At 37.4% G+C, this 24,460-nt stretch overlaps 1 protein-coding gene across 3 annotated transcripts in view; it reads right to left on the reverse strand.

Moving 5' to 3' along the window:
* Positions 1–24,460, reverse strand: part of LOC139130331 (E3 ubiquitin-protein ligase MYCBP2-like) — a 688,708-nt gene that overhangs the window by 647,321 nt on the left and 16,927 nt on the right. For all 3 annotated transcript variants that reach the window (XM_070696083.1, XM_070696082.1, XM_070696081.1), the window contains exon 3: positions 14,373–14,591. In XM_070696083.1, coding sequence (XP_070552184.1) covers positions 14,373–14,591 — 219 coding nt within the window. The remainder of the gene's footprint in view (positions 1–14,372; positions 14,592–24,460) is intronic.

Genomic DNA, 24,460 nt, shown 5'->3' on the forward strand with positions numbered 1-24,460 from the left:
AGACAATAATAAAATGCGATGTACGGAGAGGGGACTAATAAATTATCGACAAAATCGGGGAGCAGATTAATATTTCGTTTGCATTGATCGAAATACCGACATTTACGCATTTACGAACGAAACGCAATGTCAAGCAGCAGACTTTCCAGAAAAGACGAGGCAAATATGATCATACATGATGAAAGCTTGAAGTAGTGAAACGTAGAGTTATACATTATCAAATACGAACGGAGGGATTTGATATACAAGAGTGAAAGTTGACAACTCTATCGAACAATTTTGTCAGTGAATCGTTGCCGTCGAAAAGATGAAACGCCATGATATTGTCCAATTGTCACGAAAAAAGGTGAAACCTTTTATTAGGAAGTAAAGCAAAACGTAGAAGTCTGGTAAAAAAAGAAGAGTACGTCAAAATCGTTTATCACAGGACTAAGGGATGCAGCTATGTCGGCAAATGTTCCGACATAATTTTCATGTAGAAACCGTCGTGAAGACAATTTTGGTTACAATATATTTCGTTTCAAAACAACGGCAGACTATAACTTACCTGATGTTTGGCAAACATAGCATGGCGTGCCGGTATTTAATTATGGGAATTTAACGAATACAGTACTATGTCGAACCGTAACCAAGTATTGTAAACTCGGATTTCTAAAATGATATTAGCGGGATTGGGGAAACACGTGGTTTGTCAACATCATGCACTACTTACGTTTCTGAGCGGTGAGATATTGGAGATCGAGGATCGGAAAAGTAATATACTCACAGCAGTTTGTCAAAGTCGGAAGCCATCTTACAACATAAATATATATCGACATCGGGTTAAAAAGAGTAATAAGTAAAACTAAACTTGTCCTTGTCCACGTGTGTTTGAACATTTTTATTTTGATAAAATACACAGAACAATACAATTTTCAAAACCGAATATGTCCAAGTCGGGACTTCAGGAAAGTCGGATTTATTTCAATCATCAAAGGTGGTAACATATCATTCATGAACCCTGTAAAACATCGAATCTCTAATAATTCGACCACTTAAATTATTTCGGCGTTGTGAATTTCCTAATAATTCGACGATTTTGAAATCGTAATTATTTTTTTCTGGTCGAATTGATCGGGTTTTTACGGTAGGACCATCCTGAACCACTGATAGTTAGTGGTGGTACCAGGTGTCCAGAATGGGTAAGCATACCCTGCTAGCATGCTACACCCATCAGGATTGGTCCAAAAATTGTCTAAATATAGTATGAAGTGATACAGTATATGAATCACTGTATAAGTCAAAGCCAGGAATGCTGTCAAACAATTTCATAAATATACAATACGACAATGGAAAGGAACAGAAACCTTTCAAACCAAATTTTCCAAGCATTTTTTCATACGAAATTGACATATTTACATCTACAGATGTAAGAGTTTATGATTAGTAAGCTGACCTTGTTGGATTAAGCAGCAAAGTTTACTGTCTATACAGATTACACTAATTGCGAATATACTTATGTTATCCTCAATATTGTCAATGAAATGCTGGTTGTTTACAAGATCTGTATACCGCTTCTTGTAGATTCACTCACAGTGTTGGCGCTAGGAATGTTTTCATTGTAGCCACAGTCTGTTAGTGTGGCTAAAATGATCAAATTTTTTTTAGCCTCAAGCAATTTTTATAAGCCACACTCAACAAATCAATTTCACATACAGATTGCACAAACCCTATTTTCAATAACGTTTTTACATTATTATCCACATGTTTGGCCAAGGCTGTTGTACATACACTTTAATTCCTCGACAGATAAACTGCTGAGCACATTTTCTGCCAATTTTATAGCTGCAGATAGTAATGACAAGGAGCACGGTAAAACTCCAGGTCCTTTGTGAAAGTTATCTGTCCTTCAATTAAAAAAATGTGTATAAAACAACAAGCGGCCGATATAGCTCCGCTGTGTTTATGTAGAGAATAACTATTTTTGACACATGTTGCTGAAGAAGGTGGAAATCTTTGATAGCTCATTTCAGTGGCCTGTAAAAGTGGCTAAATTAGCTGCAAAAATACACAATTGAAGATTTCATTATAATTTGAATATATCGGATCATCCCTAAGAACATGTCAACCAAAGCTATCTGACAAGTAGTTTTTTGAGAATAAATTTTCTGACCAAAAATGGCAAAAATTGCCCAAAATAAAAATTGCAGATTTCACCATAATTTTAATATATCATATATTACAATAATCCCTTGGAAACTATATACCAAATATCAAAGCTATTTTTTTAGAAATAAATTTTTTGACCTAAATGGCAAAAATTGCCACAAAAATACAAAATTGCAGATTTGATCATAATTTCAAAACATCACATTAAGTTCATCTATAGGATTCTGCATATCGAATCTAAAAGCTATCAGACCAGCACTTTTTGAAAAACACATTTTTTGACGGAAATGGCAAAAATTGCCCCAAAAATACAAAATTACAGATTTCATCAGAAATTCAATATATATTACTTAGTTTATCTGTAGAAACCTGTATACCAAATTTCAAAGCTAGTACACCAGTACTTTTTGAGAAACACATTTTTGACCAAAAATGGAAAAAATTGCCCGAAAAATTCAAAATTGCAGATTTCATCATAATTTCAATAAAGATCATTTAGGTTATCTATAGAAACCTGTATACCAAATTTCAAAGCTATCAGATGAGTAATTTTGGAAATACACATTTTTTGACCAAAAATGGCAAAAATTGCCCCAAAAATACAATCTTACAGATTTCATCAGAAATTCAATACATATTACTTAGTTCATATATAGGAAGCTGTTTTCTAAATTTCAAAGCTATCAGACCAGTACTTTTTGAGATATACATTTTTTGACCAAAAATGGCAAAAATTGCCTTAAAACTGCAAATTTGCATATTTCTGCACAATTTGAACAAATCTAAAATAAATCATCCCTAGGGACCTATGTACCAAATATCAAAGCTATCTGACTGGAAGTTTTGAAGAAGAAGATTTTTAAAGATTTTTTGACCAAAAACAACAAAAATTGCCTTAAAAATACAAATATGCAAATTTCACCACAATTTGAACAAATCTGACTGAACCTACCCTGAGTAAACTGCATATCAAATTTCAAAGCAATCGGACAAGCAGTTTCAGAGAAGAAGATTTTTTTACCAAAAACTGCCAAAAATGCCCCAAAAATACAAATATGCAAATTTCACCACGATTTGAACAAACTTACGTGAGGTCACCCCAAGTGAACTGCATATAAAATTTCAAAGCAATCTGACTTGCGGTTTCAGAGGAGAAGGCAATTGTTGACGGACGACGGACGACGATGACGGAAAATCAACCTATTTGATAAGCTCCGCGTCGCTGACAGCGGAGCTAAAAATTGGTCTTAACTCTGTTCGGATTTATATTTCATGAATGAAGGTGAATAAATTGACCCCTCTCTTTATAGACAGGGACAAAAACTTCTATTTAATTTCAACTTTTATTATTGCACAAACAACAAATAGAGTTCTTGGAACAAAACTTGCACAACACGTAATGAAAAAACCGGACCGGAGTATACAAACTGGGGATCTTGAAACTTTTTCATGTATGCTCATTTAAGCTCTGGGCAAAGCCCAAGGCCATCACTTCAGTCTGTCAGTTGCACGCTCAGGAACTCTGCCGTCGATCATCGCTTGACGTACAACAGAGCAACAAATTATTTTGTTCAAAAGCTAGATATTTAAATGACTGAATTTTTCGATAATCTGACTGATCTAAGGGTTATTTCGATACGTTAAAAGTGACAAAACCAGCGTGATTAACGATGGTGCACACTGTTTGGAATACGTTGTGCTGCTATGCTGGCCGGCGTGAACTCAAACTACCCTTCATGCTTGCATCCTGACGCAACGTACGTGGTCAAATGTTTCGTATGATGCTTGCAGCATTTGGAATGTAGAAAATAACGTAGACTTATTTGTAAAAACGACTAGTTGTGAGAATAGTAGGCTACATAAATAATCCAGTACATATTTTGGATCGATCACAATGAATACCCGCATGTCGAAATTCTTGGTCCTTTGGGAAAACCGTTGGTCTGGGATCGCAGGACTGACGTGACTTTCGAAGGCGTCTAGGGTCAATGATCCCAACACGGCACCCGGTCATGAGCTTTCGCCACGCGTGGTGAAGGCGTAGCAATTTTTTTGCCACATCGGACATTTATTCACAATTTGCAACTGTGGCGAACGTTAGCGCGAACCCTGACTCATGGTGACTTCAATACAACACTTTTTGTAAAGTATAGTATGTTGGCTGCCTTGACAAGACAATCTGACCAATGTTTACTGGGATTTTCACAAAGTTTACTCTTTTGTCTCTCATTAGCGTTTTATTTGGTAATGTTGATTTCATTTGAACAAATATTCATTTACAGTTGAGCATGTATCAAATCTTTGATGGCCCACTTCAGGTTGGCCTGATCAAAATGGCAAAAAAAGCTGCAAAAATACATACGGTAATTAAAGACTTTACCATAATCTGAACATATTTACTTGAAATCATCTGCAGGAACATGTCTATCAAATATTAAATCTATCAGACAAGAAATTTTTGAGAAACAACTTTATTGACCAAAAATGGCAAAAATTGCCCCCAAAATACAAAATTGCCTTTTTCAACCTAATTTCAATGTATCATATGAAGATTAACCAAAGCAACCTGTATACCAAATATAAAAGCAATCGGACAAGTAATTTTTGAGAAAAAATTTTTTAACCACAAATGAGAAAAATACCGTCAAGGACAGTGTGCTCACATTTGGTTTGAATTGGTCCATTCGAGAAATATTTAAACTAGGAACAAGAATGACAAAAGCAAATAAGGTCTCCAACTTAGGTACTGGAGGTCATCTTTAGGAACATGCATATCAACTTCTATAGCAATGGGACAAGCAGATCCTAAATACATAAGCAAATGTCAACAACAAAAAATAGACAGAGAAGGTTTGATAAGAGGAAAAGGTGAGAGTGGGTAAAAAAATGTACAAGGGATCTGGTAAAAAAGTAATGCTACCTCATCAATCTTCTAGACCCTACCCTCCTGAATATCAAATGATCCATCCCTTGGTATTACATAACGCCAGATGTCATTGACAGGAAATATATTTACAACCTTGGGAATTTTTTAATTAATGCCATGAGTGTTATCATTCTAATGTAAACAGCACTTAAGTTAGTTACAGGTGGTGAAATGCCTTCCACTGTGGGTGGTGATTACAACATCTGGAACTTATCCTGGATCCAAATTTCTCATCAGTTCTTGTATGTCTTACTTAGAAAAGTTGCAAAAATTGGTCCGCAATGAAAAAATTCACCAAAGCTTTGTTTTCTGGATCAAATTTTCCTACAAATTGATACCAAATATGACAAAATTATGTTCACAGCCTTCAAAACTGTCTCAAAACATATCCTGGGTTGGTGTAGGTCATTTAAGGTCACAAACTGAGAAAATTACCTAAAATATACAAATTTGGGGGTTTCCCAACACTTTGAGCTGAAAATTTATCTAATAACATCCCTCGGGGCTTTATCCCAAATTACAAAGCTATCAAATAAGTAATTTTGAGAACAAGTTTTCTTGACCAAAAATGACAATATTGTTTTAAAAATACAAATTTGTATATTTCAGGACAATTTCCACATATCCAACTATTGTCATATCTGTACGTCTGTGTACCAAATACAAAAGCTGTCTGTCCAGGGCTTTTAGAAAGAAAATACTGTTTAAGGTTTTTTGACCAAAAATGACAAAATTGCTCCAAAATAGTAATTTTCCCAATTTTGTCATAATTTCAACAAATTAGAAGCGTAACACCCTCGCAAAGATCCAACCCAAATTTGAGAGCAATTGGGCTGGCGGTTTCAGAGAAGAATAATTTTTACTGAAAATGAGAAAAATCACCAAAAAATTCAGTCAAAATACAAAATTAAGGATATCTTCATAATATTCAAAAACTGTATAAGGTTCACCTCAGGTACTTGCACACAAATTTTCAAAGCAATCAAAACAGCGGTTCTCCAGATATTAATTCTTGACCATTTTCACATTTTGTAAGCTCATTTGCATATTTTTGGCAATGCAGACTTCATTTGAACAAAATCCATCTATAGCCCAGGATGCATCCACACACCAAATACCAAGCTGAAATGTGCAGCGGTTTGCGTGTTTTTGATGTTGACGGACATACTGTACGTACATACATACATACATACATACATACATACATACACACATACATACAGACGCCATTGACTTCAGCTTATACGATAAACTCACATTGGTATAACCAAATGTGAGCTAAAAATTGCTCTAAAACTACAAAATTGCAGATTTCATCAGAATTTGAATACCAGGGTTCTCCCAAGCCCAAAACAGCATCCTGGCCCCCAACACTATCGTTCAAGCCTGCGACACTTTCGATCTCACCGCAACGCTATCGTTGTTACCTGCGACGCTATGAGGTTCAGCCACAAAATGTTCACAATGGCACCGACTGGTCAACTTCCGTACGATCACACAAAAGGAAGACTGATTATTTGTAGCTTCTTTGTTTTACAATGTCACTAGTTATTACTCCTTTCAATTTGTATGAATAGTGTTAACAACAGAACAATTTCACACGTCCCATCCTTCACGGTACCGGCGGCATTTAACTTCACCTTGCCAAAGAAATTGTAAAGGACAGAAAAAATTGATATACAAACATAGCAAAAAGACAGAAAAAGTCAGCAACGATTTCCGCTCTTAATTGAATAAATATTTTGAAATCAAACTGATTACACAATCCCTAGATACAGAAGTGGCAATTTGTGAAATTTCTGTTTGACTCACATCTTGAAATAAAAAGTAAACTTTGAACGAAGCAAAGACATCATGTATGCTGCCGATCAACAGCGTAACATAGCTTAGTGAACTGTCTGTCACCGCACCGGCATGTGTTGGCTGCACGTTAAAGCAACTCAACTTTCCAAGATCAAACGGTCAGTATCTTGTGAAAACAGCAACATAGCAATGAAAATTGTTACAGTCAGTGGTAACAACTCTTAACAGATGGAGTGTTAATTGCTTTAAACAAATGAAAATGCATGTGAAGAGAATGAAAATCCAGATCGCGTGCATGAATGAAAATACTGTAAACAATGGTGGATATGACATCAGAGTGGGACTCTTCTATTTTGCAACCGGGGGTGCGCAGGGTACTAAAAAAAAGTACTAAAAAAACGTAGTATTTTCCTTGCGATGCTGTCACAGAAACTTTGATGTCTCATTGTTTTACATCTTTTAATAGTTTCTTTGATCTGAGCAGTTTTACCAACTGTTACAGTATATACGGCTAGTTTTCAATCGGATTCGAACCCACAACATACGGCATCAGTCGCCTAGCGGAGAGGCCACAGAGAGAACTGCTCGGCTAAATCTCCACTCCCAAAAAAGAGTGGTTCAATAGCCGGCTAAGTTGTTACATTTTTCTGACTGAGACCGCTCCACACGTTGTAGAGTTCATCAAGCACTCACGCACGCATGCTCACTATCACACATCGCACATACAAACTTTATCGAAGCGAAGAAACGAATTCATCGCTGTAATATTTTACTCTCCTAACTTTTCTTTATTTGAGTTAAACAAGGGTAGGAGCTTCTGCAACTTAGTAAGGATGTACTAACTTTGAAAATATCAGTGGAGGGGCTCTACTCCACAAGTACCCTGTTTTGTCAATTTTGGGGGAACACAAACTATATGCAAATTTTATGCAAATATTTGAAACACTAATTATGCAAATATTATGCATATTAGCCGCTACTCTATAAAAAAATAGCGTCAATGACACTGTAGCTCCCATCCTGGACTATTTAGTGTTTGTTCTCTGGTCAGATATTTGAACATGTGTGAAAGGGATAAAGTGCATGAAGTGAAAATACTTAAATGAAATGTACTGGAGACAGTGAAATATGATTAATGTAATTATTCAGAATATAAAATGGAAAAAATACAGAATTAGATATATCGAATACTGTGATACAACCATTAACTCAACAAGTCATTTACAATGACATAGTCCCCACTTGTAATAGGAGTATTAGTCTTGATGGGGCAGGAAAATGTGGTCATTAAGAAGTATCACTGGAGTGTATATGTTGAGATCTATGGGCACATAGGTCTATGTCGTTGTTCCCAATTTTGAAACACATGAGGCATGTCTAAGTTATGGTTCTAAATCGGGAAAAAGATCAGACCTCTAGCAGTATTGGCCAGCCAAGAAATACATATGCACATTATAAATGAGGTACAAGATGTGACATCTTAAGGTCTAATATCCTATCAAAATTGGAGGGTATAGAACTTGTGGTTACTGAAATATGCATATATATGTATAATCAAGGTCAAAGGTCATCTAGGTCACATGACATTTGAAAAAAAAAATTATATTGCTAATTAATCCCTATATGCCAAAAAATCAGATCTCTAGCTCTATTCGCTTGCCCAGAATTAGATGTGTACATAATTAATGAGGTAAAGCGTGTGTTGTCATAAGGTCTCCCATCCTACTAAATACAAAGGACATAGCACCTCTGGTTACTTATTTATTGACATAAACGTATATTTTAGGTAAAAGGTCATCGAGGTCACATGACATTTGGTCAAAAAATTGTATCTGCTAAGTTATCCCTATATACCAAAAATCAGACATCCAGCTCTATTGGCTCGCTCAGAATGAGATATGCGCATAATTATTGAGGTACAATATGTGGCGTCATAAGGTGTCCAATCATACCAAACATGAAGGGTGTAGCACTTGTGGTTACCGAGTTATGGACAAATATGTATATTTGAGGTCAAAGGTCACCGAGGTCACGTGACATTTTGTCAAAAAAATTGTATTGCTAAGTTATCCCTATATACCAAAAATCAGACCTCTAGCTCTATTGGCTCGCTCAAATTAGATATGCGCATAATTAATGAGGTACAATATGTGGCGTCATAAGGTGTCCCATCATACCATACATGAAGGCTGTAGCACTTGTGGTTACCGAGTTATGGACAAATATGTATATTTGAGGTCAAAGGTCACCAAGGTCACGTGACATTTTGCCAAAAAAATTGTATTGCTAAGTTATCCCTATATACCAAAAATCAGACCTCTAGCTCTATTGGCTCGCTCAAAATTAGATATGTGCATAATTAATGAGGTACAATATGTGGCGTCATAAGCTGTCCCATCATACCATACATGAAGGCTGTAGCACTTGTGGTTACTGAGTTATGGACAAATATGTATATTTGAGGTCAAAGGTCACCGAGGTCACGTGACATTTTGTAAAAAAATTGTTTTGCTAAGTTATCCCTATATACCAAAAATCAGACCTCTAGCTCTATTGGCTCGCTCAAAATTAGATATGTGCATAATTAATGAGGTACAATATGTGGCGTCATAAGGTGTCCCATCATACCATACATGAAGGCTGTAGCACTTGTGGTTACTGAGTTATGGACAAATATGTATATTTGAGGTCAAAGTCACCGAGGTCACGTGACATTTGTCAAAAAAATTGTTTTGCTAAGTTATCCCTATATACCAAAATCAGACCTCTAGCTCTATTGGCTCGCTCAAAATTAGATATGCATAATTAATGAGGTACAATATGTTGCGTCATAAGGTGTCCCATCATACCATACATGAAGGCTGTAGCACTTGTGGTTACTGAGTTATGGACAAATATGTATATTTGAGATCAAAGGTCATCAAGGTCACATGACATTTTGTCAAAATATCCGAGATATATGCGTGAACGGATGGACTTACGGATGGACGAACAGACGGACATGACCCAATCTATAAGCTCCACTGGACTTCATCTGTGGGGACTAAAAATTGTGTCACTGCATCCTTTTTGCAATATGAATACGATGAGAAACTAAATTTTTATTTTTCGTGGCCTTTTACATGGGAGTCTATGGAGATCTGCCTTATACATGGGAGTCTATGGACGTGTAAACTAAAAATATGCAAATTTCACCACGATTTGCCCAAATTTGGGAAAGGTCACTCCTATGCACTTCCATACCAAGTTTCAAATCAATCGGACTTGTGGTTTCAGAGCAGGAGATTTTTTGACCAAAAATGGGAGAAAATTACAAAAAAATTCATGAAAAATAGCAAGTCCAAGATACTGACCCAAGATGTGCACAATCATTTCATGTCAGCCCAAAGTACTTACATGCTAATTTTTCATGTAATCTGCTCAGTGGTTATTGAGTTTTTTCAATTTTGAATGTTTTTACATTTTTTCACTTAATTTGCATATTTTTGGCAATGACAACTTCATTTGAACAAAATCTCATCTACAGCCCATCATCCATGTACACACCAAATATCAAGATGAAATGTACAGCGGTTTTGGAGTTTTTGATGTTGACGGACAGACATACAGACATACAGACATACAGACATACAGACGTACAGACATACAGACATACAGACATACATACATACAGACATTTCCCTAGCCTATAAGAATAGCTTCCATTGCCATATATACATATGGCTATGGGAGCTAAAAATCCTAGGGAGAACCCTGAATACATTAGATGTTGATTAACTTTAGGAACCTGTGTACCAAATATCAAAGCTATCAGTAAAGTAGTTTTTGGATAAAAAAATTTTTGACCGAAAATTAGGAAAATTACCCCAAAATTACAAATATGAAAATTTCAATTCATTTGTATAAACTTGACTGAGGTCATCGTGGGGAACATGTATACCAACTTTCAAAGCAATCAGACAAGTGGTCTCAGAGAAAAAGATTTTTTGACTAAAAACTGAAAAAATAGTGACATAATCACTGTTCGCTCCCATACAGTTATCAAAACAAACCAACAATTGTATGAAACATGGACATACACATACAGACAGACTGACATTCACAGACTGGCACAGAGTGATGACATTGACCCAAGTGTGCCTTGGCCCATGAAGAGTGATAAAGATATAACAAAAAGCTGAATGTAATGATAAAATAGTTAAGTATAGGCCTACAGACACTGAGGGTGAATATGTTACAGCAATTGATTAGTTTCTTTTCCTTTTCTACTTCTGTGATAATTTTTAAGACAATCAAACTGCAAGGCAGTTTTAATATGTATTGACAAACATGTTATCTTTTACAAGCACACAGCAAACTGTTCATGATTTTTCATTTACAATATTTGACATAGACTGAAATACATAACATGCAACCGATATTTACATTTTGCCCATGCACCAGATACATGGAGAGATTTCAACATATAATCATCAACTCAGAAACGTTACAGGGAAAAGTAAACATTGTTTTCTTCCAGAACAGCTGGTACATCCACATCTGGAGCAACATACAAACTTAACCAATTACACAAGGATGATGACACAAGAGATAAAGTTAAGAAATTTAACTGTGGTGAACTTGACTATTCCTTTCAAATCCTTACCTAACTTGATTGACATCTTAAACTAAAATACACTGCATGGTTAATTGCACACAAAAATACATCAGGGGTGTACCATTTGATAAAAGGGGGTTGTCTGGAAGATTGATGAGGAACATTATCTTTTTTATCCGATACATTGTACATTCTTTTTTCCCACTATCCCACCTTTTCTTTTTGACAAACCTTCTGTGGCTGATTTTTTTATTGACATTTGTTTGGATTTTTTTCAAAATCTGCCAGGACTCTTTAACATTGAAAAAAACTTTGAATATATTTGTTGGAAACCAAACCTGCTGAAATCACCTCAGCTATGTTTTCTCATTATTTTTTACCGCATTTCAACACCAAATACAGTTTACCATTTCAAATGCTTACTGAATCACCGCATTATCTTGAACATAGGGCCAATGTCCCTGAAGCTAAAATAAGTATTTCCTGACTGTATGAAATCATCTCACTAAGGTCATCCTAGGGACCTGTTAGCCAAATATTAAAGCTGTCTGACCAGCGGTTTTGAAAAAAACAAGCGACCCAATAGTCGACAGAGCTCTGCTGTGTTATGTAGAGAGCAACTTTTCGTGACATGTATTGATGAAGAAGGTTGAGATCTTTGATAGCTCATTGCAGGATGGCCTGACCTAAAATGGCAAAATTAGCTGCAAAAATACAAAATTGATGATTTCATCATAATTATGTATAAAAATGTATACCAAATATCAAAGCTATCACATGACTAACTTTTGAGAAACAAATATTTTGACCAAAAACGGCAAAAATTGACTCAAAAATACAAAAATTGAAGATTTCATCAAATTTCACTATATCACACTAAGAGAACCCCTAGGAACCTGTATACCAAATATCAAAGGCATCAGACAAGTAGTTTTTGAGAAACACATTTTTTGACCAAAAACGGCAAAAATTGCACCAAAAATACAAAATTGCAGATTTCATCATATATTCTATATATCATATTAAGTTTATCTGTAGGAACCTGTATACCAAATATCAAAGCTGTCAGACGAGCGGTTTTGATGAAATAAATTTTTGACCAAAATGACAAAAATTCCTTAAAAATACAGATTTGCATATTTCATCACAATTTGAACAAATCCAAGTTGGGTTATCCCTAGGGATCTGTATACCAATATCAAAGCTGTCTGACCAGCGGTTATGAAGAAGAAGATTTTTTACCAAAAACGCCTTTTTTGGCACTAATTTGCATATTTTTGGCAATGACAACTTCATTTGAACAAAATCTCATCTACAGCCCATCATCCATGTACACACCAAATATCAAGATGAAATGTGCAGCGGTTTTGGAGTTTTTGATGTTGACGGACAGACATACAGACATACAGACATACAGACATACAGACATACAGACATACAGACATACAGACATACATACATACAGACATTTCCCTAGCCTATAAGAATAGCTTCCATTGCCATATATACATATGGCTATGGGAGCTAAAAATTACCCCAAAAATAGACACACGCAAATGTCATCCCAATTTGTACACATCTAATTTAGAATCCCTCAAGGAACCTGCATGCCAAGTTTCAACCCAACCTGACCAACGGTTACAGAGTTTTAGCAATATGCAGGGTTTTTCCGTTTTTCCCTTCATTTGCATATTTTTGACACTGACAAGTTCATTTGAACAAATTCACATCTCAACCCCTAGGTGCACCTGTACACCTAATACAAAGACAGTAGGTGCTGCGGTTTAGGAGTTTTTGACGTGGACGGACATTCATACATACATAAATACATACATACATACAGACATTCAAATGGATGCAAATGAAGTGATTCACCTTATACAATAACATCTCTTTGGTATATATACAAACACAAAATGCAAGCTAAAAACAAGCGACCTAACAGTCGACAGAGCTTGTTGTTTCATGTAGAGAATAACTTTTTATAACACATGTGTTGATGACGGAGGTGGATGTCTTTGATAGCTCATTTCAGGATGGCCTGACCTAAAATGGCAAAATTAGCTGCAAAAATACAAAATTGAAGATTTCATCATAATTTCAATATATTACATTAATTAAGATAAACCCTAGAAACCTGTATACCAAATATCAAAACTATCACATGAGTAACTTTTGAAAAACAAAAGATATTGACCAAAAATGGCAAAAATTGACCCAAAACTACTTCAGATTCTTGTGTTTTCGTAGTTCCGATTATTATTGTCGTAGTCTATGAAAATATTGATTGTGCCCATGACGCCTCAAGCTTCCGCAAATTCCATGGACATATGCAATGCGAACACATTTAGTGCGTCAGTACCATAGTCTCTTGTGGTTCAATACACAACGGCCACTGTGTGGTATACATAATGCATACCACACAGCAGCCATCATGTATGGAATCACAAGTGACTGTGGTTTAAGTACGCCCTCTGATGGGCATTGCTTCCAGGTTGCCTCGGTTTCAACCCGGAAGTGTTATTGCTCGCATCAATCATTTACATCCATGGCGAGAAGTACTGGCTGCATATACAGTGCGCATGATACAGCCGGTCAGCCATACGGCTGGCTCCACGAAAGTTTATAATTTCAAATGCTCGCCACTATTGGCGCGCACGGCCCAGAAATCCGCGACAAAACAGAAATATGCACGAGAATGTCTCGGAACCAGGGCCTGGTGAGAACGCTGCAGGTCTGTATTGATGAAAATGGGTTGAACCTCCCATAGGTCAATTAGTTTTGGAAATAAGTCACATGGTGCGATTTGTTTAATTATATTTTATGATAAATGTTTAGTTTTGAGGTGAGTAAATACTTTCTGGCCGGTCTGTATTTAAAACTTTGTTGACAACCAACCTTGGGTACTTTCATCATCAGTGCTTTTGATTTGTCAACTTCCTCATCATCAATGTCGACATCTTCTAACCACTCTGAGGTACTGGAACTAAGATGGACTTTCTCCTTGAGATGTCTTTCCAGCATGGAGTGTCTTATATTGGCAAAGACACTGAAAGCCGATGGATTGCTTGGTATCTCAATATTGCTGATTGGCAAGGATGTTTCAATACTTGAAGTCTGCATATGAAATAAACCAAAGTACTGCATATGATATAAACCAAAGTAATACCAACCACATCAGATACTATTAATTATGTTGAAATATTGTGTACTATTACATAAAACATTTGCATAACCAATTACAACAGATTATCTATCTCTGTAGGAATAGATGATCTCTCTCTCTGTGAAATTACTATATATGTTCTTGCTTAAAGGGGAAGTTCACCAAGGATGATTTTTACATATGTGTTAGCTTTGTGGTCACTTACCCCGGAAAAGCTATTTTCACCATTTATAACTTGCGCGATTTTTTACAAAAACCAATAGAAATAGTACAGGAAGTTGCCCATGTAATTTGAATCATGGGAAAAAAACTCCAAGCTTGGCGCTTGCATCATGTGATATGGAAGGAACCATCTTTCCATGGGTATGGCATTGTCCACTCACCCACACTCATACCAGGCTGTGCGTATTTACATAACTTTTGTTTATACTTAGTATCCTTGCATAAACGATGAATCACTTATAATAAACTGTCGACTGTCAGATTTTGTATTGCTACTGTGTTACTGTGAGTGGACAATGTTGGGGCAATACCCGTCCAACGATGGTCCCTTCAATATCACATGATGCAAGCTCCAAGCTTGGAGCTTTCTTCCCATGATTAAAATTACATGGGCAACTTCCTGTACTATTTCTATCGGTTTTTGTAAAAAATACCGCAATTATACGGTGTCGCTCAAATTTGATCAGAATTGGTACATACCAGTATGGGTACCAATGATAAACAATAAATGTTGTTTCTATCTGTTCAGTGCAGGAAAATTCTATGTTGATGTTATGACAATGATTTCTGCAAAGTACACCAACAAAAACAAGAAATATTTAAACCAGAAAAAAAAGAATGACAAAAGTAAATAAGGTCTGAAACTTTAGGTACTGAAGGTCAACATTAGCAACATGCATAGCAGAAACAAGCCCCTTTTAATTTTAGCATAGATAGTCTTCCCCCCTCTACTGTCCATGGTTTGAGCAGGTCTCTTAATATGTAACATTTCATTAATGATGACAGGAAATAACTCAAGGTCAGTGGAGTTGGCCTGTTTCTTACTGTAGGTATACCACACGAACATGTTACAGCTTCTGAAAGCGCTCAGTGTGTAAGTGTGTGGGAATTTTCGAAGCATTTTTTCTCATTTAATTTGGCAAATTATCAACAAATACCTCAATACTTCAAGGTAACCCTTTCTTCTCAATCGTTTCCTGGAGTTTCAAAGTCATACGAACGAAAATGAGTGAAAAATTTCGATGCAAAAATCGTGCATTGGCAAGAGTGGCCGCCATGTTTTCAACTTGCTATTTTTAGACCACTGAGCCTGTGTACACACAGCATGCTATGAGCGTTAAGAGACTGAAAGTATTCATATATATAGCCCATGATTCGAGCTTTATTTTCGTGTTTTTCCGTTTGAATTTTGGCCAAATAGTCGCTTTTTTAGCGGGTTTCGAATTTTTTAAAAGCATCTTAAAACATTAAAATGACTTTGAATTAACAAACGAAAGAAAAAATTAAGAAATTTTATAAATTATCTACACAAAATGAAAATATTTTTGACAAGCTGAATCATGCAGCTCAAAAGCGAACGATCAATGTTTTGGACGAGTGTGAGCGATTTTAGCGGGGATTCCCCAGACCTCTTGTTCATAGCTGCAGCGCTCAAAAACGCAGTCAGTTTCTGTGAAAGGGGATGAAATTTTCTTTCAGGCGAGGCGTTTCAAGTCACTCTTGAGAAAAATTACTTATTTATCAGTTGTTGTTTTACCGTTTCATGACACATTCTTTTTATTCAATCACGTTTTAACCTGAAAAACAACGATATTTAGAACTCTTTTTCAACAGACTTTACAGTCTGTTAGTAAGTAGCTGCCGGTACGGCTGTCAAAATACTATCGTTTTCAAAGTACATTTTGAGTGAACTTTGTAAATTAACACTCTGAACCATAGTCAGGGCTCGAAATTAGCGGTAGTCCCGCGTCCACAGACTACCAACTTTTCCCTAGGGCTACCCAAACCCATGAAATGGTAGCCCACACGGACTACCAAAGCCTGGGACATGAATTTACTTAGTTTGACATGATGTTGATCGCTGTGAGATGACCGACGCTGATACAGTCAACCTAGCTGGACACAGAAAGGCTTGACTATGACTTTGTCATGCAAATTAAAAGGCGACAGTGCAGTCGAATTTGCTGCGACAAACTTTAAATGAAATATCATTATCTGAACTGATGTACTTGGATGACAGGCACGGGAAATGATGGCCAATGAAAATTCATTTTCATAGTTATTTAATAACAATGTATCAATCACAATTAAACACAAAATTATAAATAGCGTCCATAGTACTAAACCAAACACTCGACTTTGCCGACTTCATCTCATACGTGTCAACATGAGTATTATGAATTATTTCCGACGAAAAAAAATTTTCATTCATGCATGGGCTACCAGACCTTGTCACTGGGCTATCAACTTCAGAAAATGGTAGCCCAATGGGACTACCAGGAGAAAAAGTTAATTTCGAGCCCTGATGTGTAATGTTTTGCTTGGAATTTTGTTGCTATTGAGGTTTATTCGTTGTTTTTTATAATGATTGTTTAAGTTAGTCATTTTTTTGTGTTCCTTTCCATCCTCAAACATCGACAAGTTAAAACTAGCCCTAATTAAATGAGAATTATGTGTTACTTTCCAGTTTTGTAATATGTAAAGAAATAAATATGTTGATTTCTTTTTATTCTTTCCACTTATTGGTATTTTTTCCTGGTTGAAAAGTTACTAATATCCTTAACCCTTAGTCTCTACAATCTTAGAAAAAATGAAACGATTAATAAAAAAAATAACTTTATTGTGACACAGTTCAGTCATTTTTATAACTATGAAGTTCAAAATTCAGTGTGCTATACTCATATCTTGGCAGTGCTGAACTCTTCTGTCGTAGTATCTGCAATTGAAACTACTTCACATAGAGTGCGGTAATTAAAAGCATTTCATCAACAGTTTTCAAAGTCCACTTACTTTCAATTTGAATGTTCAACAACCAAAAATATTGTCGATCATAGTAAGATTAAAACCTCACACATTGTAAAGGTACAGTATTATCTAATTATATAATTTGGGGCGTTCCAAAAAACAAAAAATGTTTAGGAAATTATGAAAATGTAAAAAAGATCATTTAATTTTCAGGGTGTTGCCAAATCATTTTTGAATATAAGTATGTTCGGTTCTGAGATGAGCTGTATTGGCATACAAAAGGAATTTGTTGATAACTGACAATTTTAATTAACCCTTTTCCTGCCAAGTCGGTGAAAATCCGCTTGAAATTCGGTGTAGCTAGAAGCTGAGCAGCCACGGCCGTTATCCTCCTAAGGCGGTGGAAATCGGGCTACTTTTTGGTACCCCCTTTCCTGCCTAGTCGACGGAACTACGTTTTGCTATCCCCTGTGCGTTTAGGGGTCATCCGAGGACAGGTTTTCTGACAAGGAACGCCTTTTCCCCTCGAAATGGGTTCGCAGGGAGTCGATAGACAGGGAAAGGTGCAGAAACCTGTCCGCCAGTCCCCCACACCCGAGGGGGGCTGGTTTTTTTTTACCGCTTTTTAGCGGACTTGGCAGGATAGCATGGTGACGTTTTCTGGCGGAGTTGGACGTACTTGGCTGCCTGGCACTATAGAGATTGCTGCCGAACTTGACCAACTCGGCAATGCTAATCTAGAAGGCTACCTCTTGCAAACGACTTGGCAGATATGCCGATGGTGCGAGACGAAAGTCACTTATTCAGTTGTGCGTGACTGAAAATGAGAACGTATTTTTGACGGGACGGCTCGACTTGTTCCTCCCATGGAACGGATATGAACGACTCGGAAATACCATTACAAACTGGTGTCCGACGTACTAAGCTGGGCTTCAGCTCTGCAAGTTCAAGCCAGGCAACGTCCTTCACCGCCTTGGCCATGCCATTCAATGGACGTAGCTTTGGATTTTTATTTATTCCATCGTCCGAAGTATTGGCTCTGGTTTGCAGGCAAACGTATCCTCTTGCCGACGCATTGGTAACTACGTACGCTGTTTGCGTACAGAGAATTCAAAAGGTGACATGAGGTCATTAAGCTACATGTACGGGGATACCGCCTGCATTTAGCAGGGACTGCTTTTGTTATGCAAACCAGCTAGCAGTACAATATGGCTGCCAGCATGTGGACACGTCGATGGCTAGAACAATGGAAGCATATTGCGTTGCACCCGTGCATCGCAAAAGTGAACTGAGACTTGGGGTAGTGACTGGTTATCACTGGTTAGCTGCAGCCCAAGCCATGTCGGTACAAACCCGTACCTGACTGAGGACCACTCGATTAAGTCAGTAATGAACTCGTAAGCCAACTCCCAACTGAGCTGGCAAAACTACGTAAAGCTGTGCTTCAATGGCTCAGCCATGTCGTTAATACAACGGCAAAAACATAGTTTTTGTGCTACACTGCCAAGTCGTTGGAGGTACGTATTCAATTGACCCTACCCTGGGGAAACAGGACAGGTTTGACGGTGCTGCTGCACCCCTAGCACGACCCTCAGGGTCTCTGACTAACAGACGAGTGAGGTGATGTTTGTGCCTAGCGGACGTACGTAATACTGAAGGAGTTTATTTCAGAAAAAATAAACATGAAACGGCAATAAAATGACGCACTCCCAGGGGCAAACAAAGCCGGTGACCTCAATTTTTTTCTGCAGCAACCCTTGAGCTCCTTCCCCTGTCTACGGGCATGTAGAAATTATCGAAGTCTAACATGTATAAGTACGGCTAAAACTACCCTGAAAATGGGCGATTTCTGCCAAAATGCCTGGCAGGATAACATGCAGGAGAGCCAATCTTTTGCAGGCACATATTATGGGGCGGTTTTCTACTGACTTGGGAGAATAACGGACAAGGGCGCTCGGCAGGAAAAGGGTTAAAAGAATGGTTGCCATGGAAACACTTGGTGTAGATTATTTTTGCTAAAGTAGATATTCCTTCATCAAAATTTTGCTATGAACTTCATAAACATTTTAAAAATTTCTTAAATTTTCGTAGCCGGTGGTTAACTAATAAAAGTACATTCATGCAGGCTCTCATGCTCAGGTGGCGACTCATTCAAAGCGAGAAATTTGCATAAATGGGTTTTTCTGTCGCATTTTTTATCATTTAGAGTAGTTTTGTTGCTAAATATTCATGGGTACTCATAACAAAGGCTTTTCTAGAGATAAAAGCCCAGAAAACATGGTTTGACACTATAAAATACTTGCTCAGACATTGCGTATACATTTGTACATGGTAACTTTTCATATTTTATCACCCAATGTGAATGTCGTTTTTTGTACAAAAAGAACATTTTTGGTCAAAATTACAATGATCTGGGAAGAAAGTTTACCATATATCTATTTGAAACTTGTTGAAAAATTGTTTTTCTTTGCTAATAGGCTTTGTTTGCACTTTTTAAACGTCAATGTTCTTGAGTAGATTTTGCCAAACATGGCTAATTTTCATATTTTACCCTATTTTTGGTTATCCTGCAAAAGCACATTTTGCAGTAAAGTCAAACTTAATACTGCATTTCTGACTATCTAATTACCTTTCCTGCATGAACTCTCCCAGTGGTCGCGCTTACTTTCGCAGTTCTGCGTCCCTAGGGACGCAATGTAGCCAAAATGTGCGTCCATTGCTATTTTGATTGCGTCCCGACCAATTTGCATATTAACTAGACTCAATTTGGTGACGTTGTTCTTGAACAGTTTCTCACAATAAGGTCAATCACCCAGTTGTTCATGGTAACAAATGTTCAACGTGTTTAATGTGCAAAATTAACAGTTCGAATCTTGCAAGTAATTTATCTCAGTATTTTTTTACTTCTTTCGTTTCTTTTCGTTAAATATTGCTATAGCTTGATTGATATCGAAGTCCTGTAGTGCTGGACCGTGTCTGCTTATTAGCATTAAATCATCGACATGATCATTGGAGAGACGGCTGCGTCGAGCACATTTTATGCGATTCTGGGTACTAAAACCCCTTTCACACGGTACACTTGTAACAGGGATAACCAATGCTATTGACGCGAGAACTGCGTAATCGGGAAATATGCGGCATAATCGGTTGTGAGCACACGGCAGGCATCCTCAAAAGAACGAACTCCATGACCCCGAAGTGTACGCTTGACTGCGAGGAACTCATTGCGTAGATTGCCGCCATTCAGTAATGGCTCTACCTCAACTCCCGTCGCGTCCTGTTTCGGCTGCCCGTAAAACACTGAAAGTCGTTCAAGACTTTCAGTTGCATAGTCTCGAAGACGTTCGTCGTCATCAGGATAAAGACTCACATTAAACACCTATCGAACTACTCAGCAGATCTAACGCGTTGTTTGGGAAACGATCCTCTAGTCTCGATATCAAATGTTCGATAAACGATTGTCTCACTCGGTTGTGAGCGGTTATATTTGCAGCCGCAGCATATGTTAGTTGTATTCCACGAATCGTGCGGTTGTTCTGTTGAAATTCCTGATTGAAACGTCGTTCACTGTCGCCAGACATCGGCTCATCGAGGAGATCGCGAAGTGCCGCAATAGTTGTGCCAACCATTGGCTGCACTCTCGACAGATTAACACTCTCTCGTTGAAATACTAAGTTCAATCGGTCCATAATTAGCAGGACGTCTGTGAGCGTGTAGGTCAACGCAATGAATGAGTAAGGTTTGATCAGTCTTAACAAGCCTTCTGCCGTGGGATTTTTTCTTGCATCCTCCTCCAACTCTAGCACTAAAGCAGGCCAATTGCTTTCAATTGACTTTACAGCCCGTGACAATGACAGCCATCTAACTGAACATGGCTGCTTAAACTCAAGAAATCGCTGACATCGAGGGCTTTGTTGAGTTCGCGCAATCGCTCGTAACGAGCAGCGGAATATTCAAAGTAATTATATACCGAATTAACTGTATTTCTATATTGGCGACTGCTTCAACACCCTTCGCAGCATCGGACGACACGAGTGCAACTCGATGAGCGCGCAATGCACCTGTAACATGAACGGGTTTACACGCTGAAGGCGTACTCCGACTCCGTTGAGACGTCCGTCATTACAGACGCACCGTCTGATCCAAGTCCAACTACTTGTGTATTTCGAAATATTCATGCGCTCAAACTGTTGTAATATCGCCTCAGTCACCGTTTCAGCATTGCCTGCTGCAATTGTTACATTTCCGGAAAACACTGTTTTAGCTTCTCCGTTCTTTACTATGCGAATAAATATGATAAGTTTCTTATTGACCGTAATATTTACGGTTTCATCCACGATGACCGAAATAACGGGACTTGCAGCAATCTCTTTATCAAGTTCTGTCTGCAAAACTTTGGCAATCGCGGCTTGCATCTCCCTCACACTTTCGTGGTGTTTGTAGTATTGGCCGTCTGAAAGCGCTAGACACTTATTTTCGTTTTGTAGCTCAAGCAAAGATGAAAACATATCATCTGGCAATTCCTTCTTAGCCATAAAATATACAGTTCGAAGCATTGCCGCATGTGAATCTTTCTGTTTTCCTTGATTTATTTCCACGGTCTTTTCATACTTGACTGAAGTGGCTTGTGTTTCACTGCGTCGATATGATCGGTGTGTCCAGAATGACGTACTAAAGCTGAGCGTTGCATGTCGCTACATCCTACGGCACTAGTAAAGGAATTTTTTTTGCCACTACTTTTGCACAGTGAACAAAACATCCTGTCTTCACTTTTCCCGTCAATAACGGCGGTCTTGTTCAGTAGCCATGGAAATTCCCTCTCCCACTCCGATCTATATTTTCGCTTTCTCGATTTAGCTGGCGTAGTGCTCGAGTCGGGAGTCACATTACCGTGTTCAACGGCAGCGGCAATACTTGAAGTTTCTGGCTGACGAACCTCACTCGGAGTCGCAGTAGTTTCATCACAAGTTTCTCCTGTTTCGCGACCAGCTGTTGAACATTTGTCACCTGATGAACCGGAGTTTGTGAATTTGAACCGGAACAGGGTTGACTGTTTACGAGAACTCATGTCTGCTGAGGACGACGACGTACAAACGGTGTGATCACGTAATGAGTGATTGATATTTGAAATTTCGCTACCGTTTTAGGATTTCATTTTTAGAAAGTGTCAAAATTGTCAACAATGAGAAAAAGGGAAACAACAAAAAATGTCGCAACTCTAGACGACGCGACGGTTTTGATTAAACTCGCTACGCTACAAATTGTTTCATGTTTATTTTAGTGAAAGCGTTACCACTGGTAACTGTCAATCACCCTCGCGGCCGGCCGTCTTTGTATATTCACACGTGCAGTTGTTGAGTACCCCAGTGGAAGCTAATGCGTCCCATTGGACGCAGATGCCATCAAAACTGCATCCACAAGCTTGCTATTTGCGTCAAATACGCACAATTATGCGTCAAACGCGACCACTGTCTCCTTTCTTTTAATTACACTATAGTAGCACTGCATATATGTTAACAATGCTTTGTAAGTTCACCAATAATTTTGCATCAGAATGACTGTAAATCTGCCAAAATTTGTATTTTTCAGTCATTTTATAAATTTTCCGCGATGCAGAATTGGACAAACTTCCATATTTGGATGTGTTTACGTCAACGAGTAAATTTTCTTTGGTCAAAGATATATATATTTTGTAAAAAGAAGTTACTTTTAAACACTTTTAGCATCATATTTGTTACATGGGTCGGTCACAATCAGGGTGCGCTAGAGTGTGTCACTTAGGTCAAAATTTCAAGTTCATGATAACTGTCCAGTTAAATAATATGTTGAAAGGTTATGGTATGGGGCATATCTTCCTAAAATTTGGTGAAGCAAACGTCATTAGTATTACCACAGTGCACATTGTTTTATATGGTCGACGCAGTGTCACAGACGCTACAGAAATGTTGTACATGAAACACAAATGTCATAATAAAATTTTAAACAATGATTTGTTAATGCTTTCTTATGTTATTACAATATAAAAGATGCATATTGGCATTAAAATAAGCTATACTTGGTATGATTTACTTAATTTTTCCTTGAATAAAGACAGCCTCAAGTTTAGTGAGAAATACAACAATATTGATCATATTTTTAATAGGACTTTCAACTTCTCTATGTCCTTATGCTGGTATGCTGTACTTAAAAGTTTTATTGTCATGAATTAACCATGCTATAGCAACAATATTAATACCATTCAGTGTAATCAAAATGAACTTCTTTCTAAAATATTTTCTGTTTAGTATGACATGTAATTTTGTCACGGACGCTACCATATCAAACTTGAAAGTTAGGTCAATTTGAAATATAAAAAGCAATTAACAATCTGGTTTTTTCTTTCTCTTTTCTCCAAAACCTTTCTCTATCAAACATTTAAATTGTGAAAATTGTGTCAAAACATTGACAATTTCTTTAAATTGAACAAGAAAGCTATAGCAACTACTGCAAAAATCAGCTGGAGTAAAAAATCACTGCAGCTGAGCTTACTTCTTGGATCAACCCTCGAGTCGTTTTCTAACGACGCTCCTCATGGTCTATAAAACGACCATCTAAAACAAATCCTTCTTACAAAATCATAGCTCGTTATGTAACTTTGACCTTGTGAAGGAGTAAGCAGTCCGTCGATATCCGGAACGACAACCGAAAAGTCCGGTGAGTTAATTCAAACACACTTTGCCCATATCGCTCAAAGAGTTAAAAGGTTTCACAATAGCGGTTTTAACAACAGGGAAACTGATTTTTTTTAATTTGTCTCCATTTTATGCCACAACTTATCGCATAAAACCATGATGCAATCTGTCATCGAATTGGT

Source organism: Ptychodera flava, chromosome 4 (assembly GCF_041260155.1).
Source record: "Ptychodera flava strain L36383 chromosome 4, AS_Pfla_20210202, whole genome shotgun sequence".
NCBI classification, from domain to species: domain Eukaryota; kingdom Metazoa; phylum Hemichordata; class Enteropneusta; family Ptychoderidae; genus Ptychodera; species Ptychodera flava.